Below are 14,150 nucleotides of genomic sequence, written 5' to 3'. Positions count from 1 at the left end.
ACCCAGTGCATCTGATTAGAGGAAGGAACGGGGTATCCCCGTGACAAAGAACAAGAAGACAACAGAGACAAATTATCGCTTGGCAAACACCACCACTTCATTTCCCAACTCACATGTGGGGTCGGTTCAGAGCATTAGGGGAGAGGAGGAGGAAAGAAAAAAAAAAAAACCAAAAACATATTTGGTCTCCTCTGCAGTCTGTTAAGCAGCTTTTTCACTCGACTTCCAAACTGGGGAAAAGAGAGAGAGAGAGAGAGAGAGAAGGAGCTGAGAAAGAGGAGGGGGAAGAAAGTGAAAAACTGAGAACAAGGCAGAGAGAGAACTGTGGAACTGGGGGCTTGTTTTGTTCCAAATCAGATTGCTTTATAGCGACGCAGGGGGCGAGTTGTTCCAGGCAGCAGACAATGGGCCAACAGGATCAATATTGACATTCTCCTTAGTGATAGATGAGTTGGCTGGGTGAGGTCAGGGACTGGACCTTTGTATTAGCCAGCTAGCATTAGTGGTCACGGCTGGGGGACACTTACTGTAACCTTGGCCTCTCAGCATAATGGAGGGTCTGAGCGATCCCTCCCCCTTTATGGGCTTTATTACCGTAAGAGCGCTCAGTCCTCGACTGGCCCGATTCAAACACAGATCATTACTTTGTCAAAACAGCTACCAGACCACGCTGGCACTCGCACAGGCCAACTTGTGTGGCGAACGGCGTCTGGAAGTGCCAGTTTTTCGGCGGTGGAGAGGGATGAGACGGACTGTGGGGGGGGGTGGGAGGACACAAGGACAAGCAAGCAGAGTGCAGTTTGGACAAGTGACCGTTTTATTAGTTGTTACTTAAAAAGCACAACGAGACAGATTCACTGGCGATTCCCGCACGCGAGGGGCTGAGACCGAGGCGCTACCAGAAAACCCTGTAATGTAACACTCCTGCAAATTCCCTGTACTTGCTTTTGCTGAAACAACGTCTCAATTGTTGTTTACCCAAAGTGGTCAATTAATCCGAGGCGAACTCATAAAAGAGGAAACGACGTGGGCTGTCCAGGTAGTCAGGTCTAACTGGCGGAGCGTCAGGGCTGCGAGGGATACCGCACTACAGCACTCCCGCCCGGGGCACAGGCTGCGAAAAAAAAGAGCAGAGGCGACTGGGAGAAGTCGGACTACAGCGGAGGCAGACAAGAAGCAAACTCCTGAGGAAACACAAAAGGAGGTGTAGAGATGCCGGTGCCAAAAAGGAGGAGTGGAAGAAGAGAAGAGGAGGTCATCTGAGGTGACGGAGGTTTGTACCGTGGGCTGGTTTCATCGAACATGGAGTCTGGCCATTCTCCTCCTCTTTGATTCTGTTCTGGCTCGGGTTACTGGACTTAAGCCTCACACACACACACACACACACACACACACACACACACACACACAAACACATGTCGACAATCTCCCACACACATGCTCTGCTCTCTTGACTCCACACTTGCTGTGTTTCGTGTGGAAACAGAGGTGACTTCCCGACGGATCGACGCCCAGGTGCGCGCTCGTCCCGGCCTCAGAGTCCAAACCATTCGGTGACGCCGCCCCTCCGGGGGTCGCCTTTCTGCCTCTGCTTCTCATCCTCCATGAACTTCTCCTGCATCTCCTCCATCGAGCCCTCCTCTGGCGTCCGGTCCTTTTCTGGGAAGATGTCGGGGAAGGTGAACGTCTGGCCCTGTGCCTGATGGGAGGGGGGGGGGGCCAAAAACAGAGAGGCGGAGAAAAATGAGCTGCGTAAAATTCGAATTTCTACTCAATATAATAATCAATATCCCTCTCAAAATAAATGCACAAAACCATTTTCTACGCAACCAAAATCATATCGACCTGCACCTTCCTTGAACTAACTCTCCTCCGTTAAAAGTGGCATGCTAGTTTTCAGAACACGGGACACTGCTCCCCTCTTTATATGTCTCTTCCAGTTGCATAAACGTGCTCTTTCTCCCCGGTATTCAATTTCTCCGACTCTCCCCCACATTTAATTTCTCATCTCTCTCCATTTCTCTGGTCTTGATTTATTCAGAGGGAGAGGATGGTATCCATTATTTATTCCATACCAGCCCATCTCCAGCCATGGCTAATGCACCGCTGGCCCAACTATAGTTTGTGTCAGGCCGCCGTGGAGTACAGTACAGTCCAAACACACACACACACACACACACACACACACACACACACACAAGCTTACGCGCCTACACGCACGTACAAACACCAGAAAAAATAACAGGTCAGTGGGTGCAGGAATGCACACATATCTATAGCCGATCCCTCTCAGCCTCTCCCATGGACACCTGGCAACAAGAATCCACTGTTATCATCTGGATTCGGTTGTGCCATCTTTAAGTTATTAGAGCTCCTTCAAAGCCTGATTAGAAGCTCTGATGATTAAACTGCCCTTTGCAAATGCTGTCGTTTGCATGTCGGGCTCGCGCTCACACAGCGATAAAGCATCGCTGACATTTTGGCCGCCAGAAATCGGATGTCATTACGCAACTCATAAACTGTTTTACACATCGCTATAAAACAAATAGCCGCAATGAACACAACTGTCAATCAGCTACTCGGTTTAAATATGCGAAATATCCCGTTTGGGGTCAGTGTGTGGGCGTGAAGGAATGGTCTGGCACTCGTGTCAATGTTGTCTGTCTCCAACCCCCAAAATACCAAGAGAAACATGCATACAATTCCCACATAGCACGGCTTAATTCCCCGAAGGGGGAGACGACATGAAGCTCATTCGGCCAAAGATGCACAACGGAGCGGCGCTGATGCATTTTACAAGTTGCTTAAAGGGACACGGACAGAGGGAGCGTGGAGTGTGCAGGCTGGCATGCGTCGATAGGGAAATACCATCATCCCAACACACACAAACAAAGGAGAAGATAAATTATCGCTGGGTGTTTAGTGGATATCACTTCATAAAAACAAACTGTGCACACACAAACAAAGATTTCACACACACACTGTTAAATGATTACAACAAAGGCTTACAAAATACAGTATTCACAGGGCTTTATTCATTCTATGTGTTTGTCACATGAAGACCCCATTTAGCGGCCCTTCAGGAAAACTACCTTGATTTCACTGTTTCTGCCATTTCCATGGAAAACAAACTGTTTTCAAAATGGTGCTACGTAAACGCAAACCTTTCAGAAATGAAAACACGTTGAGTAAACAGGGCCTTTTTTTTTTTTTTTTTGCATTTTCAAATTTAACTCTAAGTATCAGTGACATAATAAAAATATTCTCTTAAATTTGTGTATTTCTCATAGTTTGACTGTCTAATATAACTACACAATTTTAAGACAATTTTCTCTTTAAGGCCCTAATATAATTTCAGTGATTTTGTGCGCTCAATTTTGAACTGAAAGAAATAAACACAACAGGAAAACAATTCGTTTCAGAGGACATGCGAGCGGAATGCGAGTGGTACGAGTGGAATAGTCCCTGTTATAAGTGTATTGTGTCTGTAATCACCATCATTATGAACCGCACAGGGAGGATTGATCTGCTTGAACATGAACCCTCCTCATCAATAACTCCTGACGATGAGACTACAGATGTCGCTACACGTAAAAATAAATGTGACAGCCAGCAGCAGCCTGGCCATCCAGACATATCCTGGACGTACACCGATGGCTCCACAGGAGCATTGCTATTCGGTGGACAGTGTACACTCATTAAGTTTAAACGGATTTTGTAACAGCGGACGTTAAAAACCTGGTGGAAATTCAAAAAAAAAAGATAAAGAATCTTGAAGTAGTTTACCCTTTCAGCTGCAGAATCAAATAACAAAGCAGGTTTTCTTTCTTCAAAGTGAGGAACAGTGTGTCCTACGAAGCGACCGTCCTGTCTCTTCTTACTTGTCGGACAGAAACCAGTTAACTTTCCAGCCGATTCGAAGTAACTGACTGTTTCTAATTTGGAGTTTTCTCAGCAAAAGCATGACCCCTCAATGTGGAGGAGACTGGACAGATTCACAAGTCATCTCATATTATCCAAAAGCCAGTCAGAGCACTGGAGTCTGATGGAACCACATCTGACTTGGACACCATTACTTCAGCTTAGGATGGTGTTGTGGGTTTGAATTCCTCTTCCTGGTGTGTTGCAGTCTACTCTGGCTTATAATAGGTGAAACCAAGGTACACCCTTTTACATGGAACCATTACGCTGTGAAGAGACACGTTAATGCCTATGGGCAATTTAGAAGCAGCAGCCTCAAAGGCATGTGACGTATCTGACTGGGGGGAAAAAAACCAGACAACCAGGAGAAAAACCATGAATGCACAGGGGGAACATGCAAAGCCTTCAAAGCCCAGATGTTTTCAGGGACGTCACAGCAATGTTTACAGGACGATGTTTCAACAGAAAAGGCATCATCTGTATGTTTTAGTTTTGGAACAGTTTCCGAGTACTGGTGTGTAAACAGATCCCCAGATGAAATGAAAGTTCTGCATTTTAACTTGAAAACGTAGTCATGTAAACGCGCCCTGAAAGTCAGCTGTTCCAGCAGTGGGAAACGTGCACAGGGTTTTCAAAAAGTTGTGTTTTCAGTGGCTCTGAACGCCGTCGTAGTGTCACCGAAGTTTTTCCATTTTCAGTTGAAGATGCTGTGTTGTGATGTTGCGTAAACAAGCCCTACGACACCGACCGCTACACAGCTGCCATATGACGCTGAACTTTCCAACACCAGACACAGCAAACACACGCACAAACTTCCATCGGAAGAAAATCCGTTTGCTTCTGTCTTGTGGCGATGCAAGAAAGAAAGCGAACGCGCTGTTTTCCAGACGGGGCGGTGATGCGGGAGAGGACAGGAGAGTCGACCCAGTCACGAGAGGCTTTGTGGGGCACGAGCAGGGAGCTGCCAGCCACCAGACGAGCACCTGGAAAACAACGGTCCAGGCCAAGGCCCCGGGTTTCTCTCTGCACTCGCACACGCTGCCATCGAGGAATGCAGAACCCAGAACACAAACACCAGGGCCGCAGGAAGTTTGCAGCTGGAGTAAGATGAGGAGTCAGGAGGACAAGCAGGGAGAAAAATGGGGGCTGAGGATGCGAAGAAGTGACTGAAAAAGGAAGAGGAGGTAAATTGGGGTAATGGAGCGAAGGGTCTACCCCGGTGCTATAAACACAAGACCTGGCAAACGACATGAACAATGAAGCGGTGGACTAAACAAGACTTCACCTAAAGTGAACCCGACGTTGTCGCATGACAATTCCCAGTTACACACCGCAGCCCTGGACACCTTATGTATACACAGCGTGAAGATTAATACTGACCTCAGAGAGCGCGATTCACAAAAACAACAAAGTCCCGAGATTGAAATCAACAAAGCGCTGAGACTCGTTAAACAAGTCTTATTGTTGGCAGCGGGCCGCGCCCTGTGTGTCTGCGCTGAATGTCTGCTGGACACATTTCCGCAGAGAGCGGGAAAGGTGGCGGACAGCACTTGATATTTTTGTTTGAAATGTATACATCGCAGCCGCAGCTGGGGTAGAGCGCATGTCCGCTTCCATCCTCTTTAGCGCCAAGTTAAAACGATCCTTCCTGTGTGTCTGTCTGCCTCGCTCTGTGTATTTGTGTGTGTGACAGAGAGGGAAAGTGTGTTTGAGCACATATTGAGTGATTTACGGAGAAGGCCGAAGCCTGGCCAAAAAGGACAAAAGTGGAGAAAGACAGTCTGGCGCTGTGCACCTTTTTTTTTTTTTTTTTTTTTTTTTTCTGTTCCCTACTATGCTTCCCTGACGACAACTTGAAGGAGTGGATATTTTCCTTCGCTCTGCCATCATCTTCACCATGTTCCCAATTGAATCAAGCTGCCATCCAGGAATACTGGGAAGAGGCCCCATGCAGCTAGCAATGTAAACATACTCCTCTTACGCACATGAACAACCCATTACACCCACAGTTTCCCTCTCAATAGGAACAGAAGGATCAGGAGTTTCGCCGGGACGGGGGGTGCAGAGGTCGGGACTGTGCATTTAGCGTGTCGGTCTGCCCTGTGTCACATTTTGGGACCACAGTCAGACTTTGGGGCGGCTGATTGGGGACAGCTGTCATACTGTGGAAAACAAGCGAGGTTGCTTCTTATTGTTTTCTTAGCAGTTTCATTCAGAAGAAACCAAACTGCCTGGGTGCAGTTAGTGTTACGCTCCCGGGCACCAGTGTACTCCATTGTGAAATGTCCCCAAATCATACGTGGTTGTGTGTGTGTGTGTGTGTGTGTGTGTGAGCACATGTGGACACAAAAGAGTCACACACATAACCCCGGTAATCCTTTTCGTCGTCCCTGAGGGAAAGACGGAAAGAGGAGGGTGAAAAAAAAATAGAAGACCAGGTGAGAGATGGAAAAGGAGACACACAAAGGACAACTGTATTCCATCAGACTGACCTTTCCTTCTGATCTGTGACAAACCGGGCCTGAAGGCATTACCCAAAAACAGCTGGGAGCTAAGAAAAAGCTCTGGCAGAGGCGTTTGTGTGTTTGTATGAGTGATAATCTTCCCTAAGGAGAAAAAAAAAAAATACTGAAAGAAAAAAAAAAAGAAAAAAGAAAGAGCCAAAGGACCAAAGTCAACCTTGGAATACATGTGAAATCAATACAGGAAAAATGTGAGGAGGTGACTTATTTATTATTCATAAGTTAAGATTTAAAATATGAAAGCCACAGTTGTCCTGGCTTGATGTGTTAAAATGTCCTTGATGAAAACAGGAAGGTGCAGGGTGCACTGAGCTTCCCCGACCTGGAGCTGAATAGAACATTATGGCACATTCACCGGCTGAGGACACAAAAGCCCGATTCAACCTGCTGCTCTGACAGCGAAAACATACAGAACATGGACGGGCGGAGCTGGACCCGGAGACGCACATCAGAACGTGACAGATGAGATACCCACCAGTATCCAGATGCTTCCCACGGGGCCGAACGCCGAAGAAATGTCACAAATATTAAAAAAGAAAAAAAGAAAAAAAAAAAAGAAAAGGAAAAAAAAAAACAAAAGGAGGCTTTCACTGATGATTACTCAATCCCACTGTAGTAGGCTTTAGTTAATTTTCCAATATCCCCAATCCACAGTGTAGCCTTCAAGGTATCAGATTTTATGTCCTCTGAAATGAAAGAAGCTTGGAGCAACATTTTATTACTTTGAAGACTTCTCAACAGCTGTAAAACTGCTCTCCGGGTCAAATAGTGACTTCCATTCAGATAATCTGAATAAACGTAAAAATCAAATCCATCAGAAAATATGCTGTAACCACTTCTTTTACGGCCGGGACATCAGCCGTTGGTTTGTGTGCTTTCGAAACCTCCAGCCCTGAGAGTTATTACGGAGCTAAATAAGATGTGACTGGGGGTGGGAGTGGGAAAGTACACTGACTTCTTGGATGTTCGCATTTGATGGAATTAGGAGAAAAGAGGAGCTCGTGAAGCGGTTACAAGAGCTCTACAAGGCTTTAAAAGGTATAAAACTGTGCAACTGGGCCGCTCACACACGCCCTGAGAGGTTGTCAGGCCGAGTACAAACACACTTCTTTGATGAGGGACGACCCAATAAGCATCAAAAGACAAAGCCGGTCACAAATCAGCCGCATGCCGGTGGATGTCATTAAAGTCCAGACGAGTCCGGGCTGCAGGGAGCGATGCAGAGGTGTTGACGATGCGGTGGAAATGTGGAAACCGAAGGCACGGAGGCATCTCCAGCGTGTCTGGCAGTGAGAAAGCCGGGGGAGACCGGGGTGTCGGCATTGTGGTGGGAGCCTGTTTGCACCACATGACAGGAGAGTGGGAGAGACCTCCGCGGTGCGGGGAACCCCCCGCCGAGTGTGTGGCACTCGGTCCGTCTCCGTTCACTGACCACGCACGCTCGCTGTTTTTTTTGTTTTTTTTTCTCTTCTGAGCCTCCAACGGTTAAACAAATTGACACCTGAAGCACCGGGCTGCGAGTTAAAACCAGCAACAATTTCCGAGCAATGTTCCAGCTCCACTTGACCAGCTAATGGAGGTTACGTGCCGCGCTCACGGGGGAGCTCGGGCTTTAGCATGCGTATGGTAATTTTAAAGGTGTGATCACACCTTTGTGGGTCTGTTTTCTTTAGTCTCGCAACCACAGATAAAATGTTCTTGCATTCTTCTTTTCGGTTCATTAAGTCCTGGCTGCCCTATTACAAGTGAACCGAGGCTTGTAAACAAAAGTCAGATGAACTCATAAGTAACTTGTTTATTGGACAGAATTTTGGCAACCTGTCATCCTGCAAAGATTACGGATTTTGTCAGCCAAGAAGTAAGGAGGGGGGTAAAAAACTTCCAGTTCCTTTAGGCTGACCTATGCGTTGTGAACTTGTCTGTGGTTTCTGCCGTGATTTAGCATTGCTGGTCGTCACAGCAGTTAGAGAGGAAATACCTGACTACACTGATCAGTTCAGGTTGCAGTTTGCCTTTAGCTCATTTTGTTATGCTGGCCTTTCCAAGCATGAGTAACTGCTGGCTATCCAATGTCAAAATCTGTCTCCAAGCACCCATAAAATCATATGAAAAAATAACGAAGCAATGAACAGCGTGATCCCGCGAATGTTTTTGGAGCTGGGTTTTTTTTTTTTGTACTTTGTCAGAACAGGGAATCTATTCTGCACTAAGTGCACCTCCCGTTGCTTGGATTAACCAGGTTTGCCTTAAATTACAGTGCTCTTATCTGTCCAGCCAGAAGAACACAAAGTAGAATTCTTTTTTTTTTAAGACTTGATAAAGAGGTTTTCCCTTCAAATGAGACAGTTTAGTTGCCTGCAAAAGCTGATTTAAAAGCAGCTAGAAAATAAAAACCAGTGGTCTAAATTTTGTTTCCAGTGAGTTCTGCTAAGATGCTAAGAATTCTGTACCAAATGTCAAAACCATTCTTTGAGTTATCCAGTCTTTTGAGGTTATGCACCACTAACAAACCAGTTAGTTTAATTTTGCTGTTTTATTGATTCATTAACATTATCATTTCAAAACAATATACAGATTTTAAAAAAATGAGAATTACGTTCTGGTTTGGTCTTTGGATACTGAGTCAGAAGGACTTTTACTGCTGTATAAAAGCATGGCTGAAAATCAGATTATAGAAAACTACCTTGGTAAAAGCTGTTTGGCCGCATTACTCAGAAGAAGGCGTAAAATTTGAATGTTGTTTTTCGATTGAATAAATCGTCAAAGTATGGATCATTCTCTGAAAGATTTCCATACGGAAACTTAAATGAGTCTATAATCACGATAATAAATGTGAACCATGTTTACTGGTGATACCAAAAAGAGAATATTGTTTCCATACAGTTGAGACAGTGAGACCAAGGTCTGACTCTCTCCCCACAGGCTGTCCTATGTTTTCCTCTGCTTCTCTTTCTAGGCTGTTTTTCCCAAAATGAACACTGATCAGAGAGGAGAAAAAAAACAGCACGTCGAAGCAGAAACCTTCTTATTGATTGGTCTGCAGTGGAAGTGGAAACCCCTCCTCGTGTTGGGGTTTGTGTCTTCACGCCGGTATTGGCGAATGCAGCTGTTCTGCAAAAAAGACGGCGGAGAGCGAGCGGCTGTGACGTGTGACTGTGGTCGCACAGGCGCCGAGCGAGGTAATGCAAGGACTTTAAAACTTTCGGTCCATTTTCTAGTTCCTGTGCTTTCAACACTGTCCTCGGACCAGACCACCTCATTGATGGAGGAAATAAAAAATAGATGTGATGACTGAATGGGAAAGCCAAAAACCGGTAGATATATCTTTTTTTTTTTCTAAAAAAAATATTTCAAATAGAGTAAAGACATCAGAGCGATCATCATAGAGAATAGCCGCCGGACGTAACAGTTTGAAAAGAATTCAGCAGAGCAACTCTTGTAAAGTGAAGCCGTCTCCGTCTGCGAGAGATAAGTGGCTGTGAGAGCAGACCACGAAACCAAGAGCATCCTGCTGCGGGTTCGCTCGGGGTCACGACCCCGGCCCTCCCTCCAATTACAATGACATCTCCTCCACAGCCCGGCAACGGTCAAATAACTTCTGGTCAGCTCTGACCAGAAGACGAGCGTGCTTGTGTGTGCCTCCGTGCTATTTGTGGTAACGTGTGCGACGGCCGCGACCACTGCTGCACACGACGGTGACGTGACAAAATCTGCTGTCGACGTGAACGAAACAGCGGCACGCAAATTCATGACCGAGGGTGCAAATCAAAATGCAGTGTCCTGAATTCACGTCTGAAGTCAGATTTGGTGTTTTAATGGAATAATGTTGATTCTGCTTGAGTTGATATTAAAGATTTACCACTTTTTGGCTTAGAATTTGGACAGCGATCAAACACAGTAACGTGTCCAGGCAAAGCACAAAGACATCCCTCTCACAGAATGACAAATATCAGATTAAAAGAATACATTGTTAACAAGAAGGTAATCATGAGAAATTGGGGTACATCGGAGACATTTTCTTAATGGAAAAGGTAACAAACACACACACACACAAACACCCAGAGACTCAAACAAGCAACTGAGATTAAAAAAAAAGGAGGAAATATGAAGACCAAGGCATTGGTTCTTTGGTTCACAAATGAAAAATACAGATTTAAAAGGGTAAATAAGGAGCAAAGAGATGATTAACTGAAGCACGCTGACACTTTGTGCGTCTGACAGGTGGACACCGCCTCTGGTGTTCGCCCGGAAAACACTTTTAGATCCATCACAAGGACCCTCTGACGAACCGGTGCAGGACGTCCAGTGATACGGCCACATACTTCTGCCCGGAGACAAACAGAGGGTGTGAGTGAGAACGCGTGCGTGCGTGTGTGTGCGTGCGTGTGTGTGCGTGCGCATGTGCGCACGTAGTGTTCATGTCTGGGCATGTCTGCTTCAGCCTGCTACTGGAGACATCGGATCCTGGTAACAGAGCACTCAGGAAAAGATCATCACCACCTAAATACACATCCAGCCACCCACGGCGATGTCCGCGTGCATCTGGTGCTGAAGTGGACGCTCGGAGGAAAATAACAATAACACAAGCAGATCTGCTCCTCGTGGGAATAATGACTAACAAGTAAAACATATTACTGCCAGTATTAGAAGGCCACACAGCGTCCATACCTTACAGCCAAATCACCCCTAAATCTCCGCTGTCAACCCCCCATCATACACACACATACATAAACAGCTGTTCACTGTCATTATCCCCTCCATGTATGTCATTTACCCCCACAACCCCCACGACGTACCCCATTTCTCTTTTGCCAACACATGTAAACAACCCTCACATGGCCTCCCCCCCAATTTCAAGCAGCCCCTCGCCAACCCCACCCCCCACCTAGCCCCAGACCCAACTATCTAGGCTACCACACACACACACACACACACACCCCTACATGCACATGAACATAAACATCCAGGCAATGCCCCTGCCCCCCTCCCCGACTCTGAGGAATGCGGGGACCAGCTGGTGGAGAAAATAAAAAACGAAGAAGCATACCAAAACAGGAAATACATCAGCGGGGGCCTATCAGAGGGCTTTATCAGGCCAGTGGCAGCCCCTCTGAGAACATGGGTGGCGCCGCGAGCTGATTGGCTGATCAAAGTTGCAGCTATGTCAAGAGGTCAGGGGTAATCAAGAAAAGGTTACGAGCATGTGTGCTAGTGGATGCCTGGTCAGATTTGTGTGTGTGTGTGTGTGTTTGCCTCAATGTATGTGTGTGTGACACTACGGCTATCTAAATAAGGGGAAGCAGGAAGAAATGTGGGAGGAAATGAGGGTGAGGAGAGAAGATGCTGCAGAGAGAGATAAAGCTTTCTATTTTCTGTTTTTTGCATATGACACAGGTTGAGACACTGGATGGGGCTGTGCTTTCACACATGGAGCCAATTGGGCTGAAAGAGCAGGAGGCAGGGCAGGATGACACTGATCCTTCTCAGTGTGAGAAGATAATAACATCACACAATTCAGGATGTTAATTGAACACGTTGGGTTTGAATACACCGTCATAAACTTCGACGGTTCTCTGAGTGTGGTCCTCTTTTACACCCCGTTTAAACTACTTTTCAGTTAAAACACAACGTTACTGCATTTCCATTTCAGAAAAGATTCACGTTTAGTCTGTCAAGCGGTGTCAATAAAAAGTTTTGATTAGCTGATGGAGTTGACAAAAGGTCAATCCCAAAGACAAACTCATTTACAGAATTCACTGCTGTAAGTGATGTCAACACTACAGGTATGTTGGCATATCTGCAGTCCCGACATCTCCGGGAGAAAACTGATTCTGCTGCATAATTAATTTTTCATCGGCTTCCGTTCTGGACGGTGGCCGGCTCCTGTCGCAGCTGGGCTCAGGCACTGCGAGGACGTTGCACACACGAACACACGGCGGACCCAAGACAAGATGAAACAGGCCTGCACATCTTAGTCCCGAGTGCCACAGAAAAATTCCTCTTTCTGTTATGAAACCTCTTCTAAGAACACCACCAAAATAATCTCAGAAGTGCGTAAGCGTTCGGTGATATCTGCCCACACCTTTTCCATTGTGAACACAGCCTGAATCAGTCTCCAATTATTATTATTATCATTATTATTATTGTGAGTCTTGATATGAAATTGAACATATCCCGAAAACATAACTGTAACGTCATTAAAGCTTAAAGCATCAGATTTGAACGCCACCGGTTAAACTTGTGAAAGAAAGAACCTCCAGTGAAGCCATTCAAGAACAAGAAAAAAAAAAGAAAAAAGAAAGGTTTGCGTGTGAGATTCCAAACAGGATGGTTAAGACCCTGCTCTGCTCTCTATTATTCATGTTCTCCCTCCACTGAGCTCTTATGAAACCGACACGCACACGCACGCACGCACGCACGCACACAATTTTACTCAGGAGTGAATTTTCCAAATCAGGAGACACATAGGGAGATGGGGCCTTTCAGAAAAGCTTGATTGCCAGGAAAAGCTTCTCCTTTTATTAGGCTCACCACCGGCATACATGCACGCGTGTTTGCCCACATGTACATATGTTGGCACGCTAATCAGTGTATCGGCCCATTCCTTCCTTCCGAGGATTTATCCGGCTCGAGTGCTGACGGATACGTTTAAGTGAAAGCGAGGATGAAGTGACTCGCAGTGAAAATAATACTTTTCTTCAAACTGTTTGGAGGATGATCAAGCGAAATGCTTCAACGGGGCTTTAGGCTTTATTAATGCATCTCAGATTGTGGAATAAATTCAAACTGCAGAAGACATTTTCTTGCATTATTAATCTGATCTTATAAGTTTTATGAAATTTAATGCTGCAGTCATGTAAATAAATCTGAGTCTTGGCACTGTGTGATATGACACAGCATTGAGGGTGTGGATTTGTTTAAATGTTGCACTTACATAGATTTAAATCATGCATAGAGCTTCAGATACAGGGGAAGTTTATTTCACTGTAATGTGCAGCAGAAGGTTTCTTTAGAGTTGGATTTATATTGAGATTGTAGTCATTCTCAGGTGTAATTTTTTGGCTTTGTGGATATATCGACATTTTCATCATGTATATTTTGCGTCACGACAAAGAAAATCTTTGTAGTTTAAATGTAGAAGTCAATATGGGACTATTTTCCCGGTTGGGTCTGATCTCGTTTACTCTCGCATCGTCGCAGACAGTGAGCGGTGAAATTTCACACTTCCGAATATGCAGACGATAATATGCAATCATTCGCAATTATCCAATTTAGCATTATTCATTTTGAGAGGACTGCATACCGCTTCGTATGAGTTCAGAATGACTGCGCAGTGATCTTGCATATTTCCAATTCTTAGCGCGGATTGATCTCCAACTGATGTCCCTGCCCGTCCGCTGCCAAAAATTAAATATGTTTCATTTCTGGAAAAAACATTTAGGACAGCTTTGGAGACTGCTGCATATTGATTTTGCATCATTTCATAAAGCCATACACCAGCCGACTTCGCTATCCGCGACAGTATGCAGCACGGTGTGAAAGGGCGGTTAGGCGCGCACACAGACACAGACACACAGACACACAGACACACAGACACACACACACACACACACACACACACACACACACACACACACACACACACACACACACACACACACACACACACACACACACTCTCTTCTATACCACTGGTGAAGGCTGCTA

The 14,150-nt window shown here is 45.7% G+C and overlaps 1 protein-coding gene across 1 annotated transcript in view; it reads right to left on the bottom strand.

Moving 5' to 3' along the window:
- Nucleotides 1–226: 226 nt before the first annotated feature.
- mrpl23 (mitochondrial ribosomal protein L23) overlaps nt 227–14,150 on the bottom strand; it is a 39,602-nt gene continuing 25,678 nt past the window's right edge. The window contains exon 5 of the mRNA XM_030095538.1: nt 227–1,699. Coding sequence (XP_029951398.1) covers nt 1,535–1,699 — 165 coding nt within the window. The 3' untranslated portion in view covers nt 227–1,534. The remainder of the gene's footprint in view (nt 1,700–14,150) is intronic.

This window comes from Salarias fasciatus, chromosome 7, assembly GCF_902148845.1.
Source record: "Salarias fasciatus chromosome 7, fSalaFa1.1, whole genome shotgun sequence".
Lineage (NCBI taxonomy): Eukaryota > Metazoa > Chordata > Actinopteri > Blenniiformes > Blenniidae > Salarias > Salarias fasciatus.
Note: the sequence above shows the minus strand (reverse complement) of the source record. Positions and strands in the feature narration are given on the sequence as shown.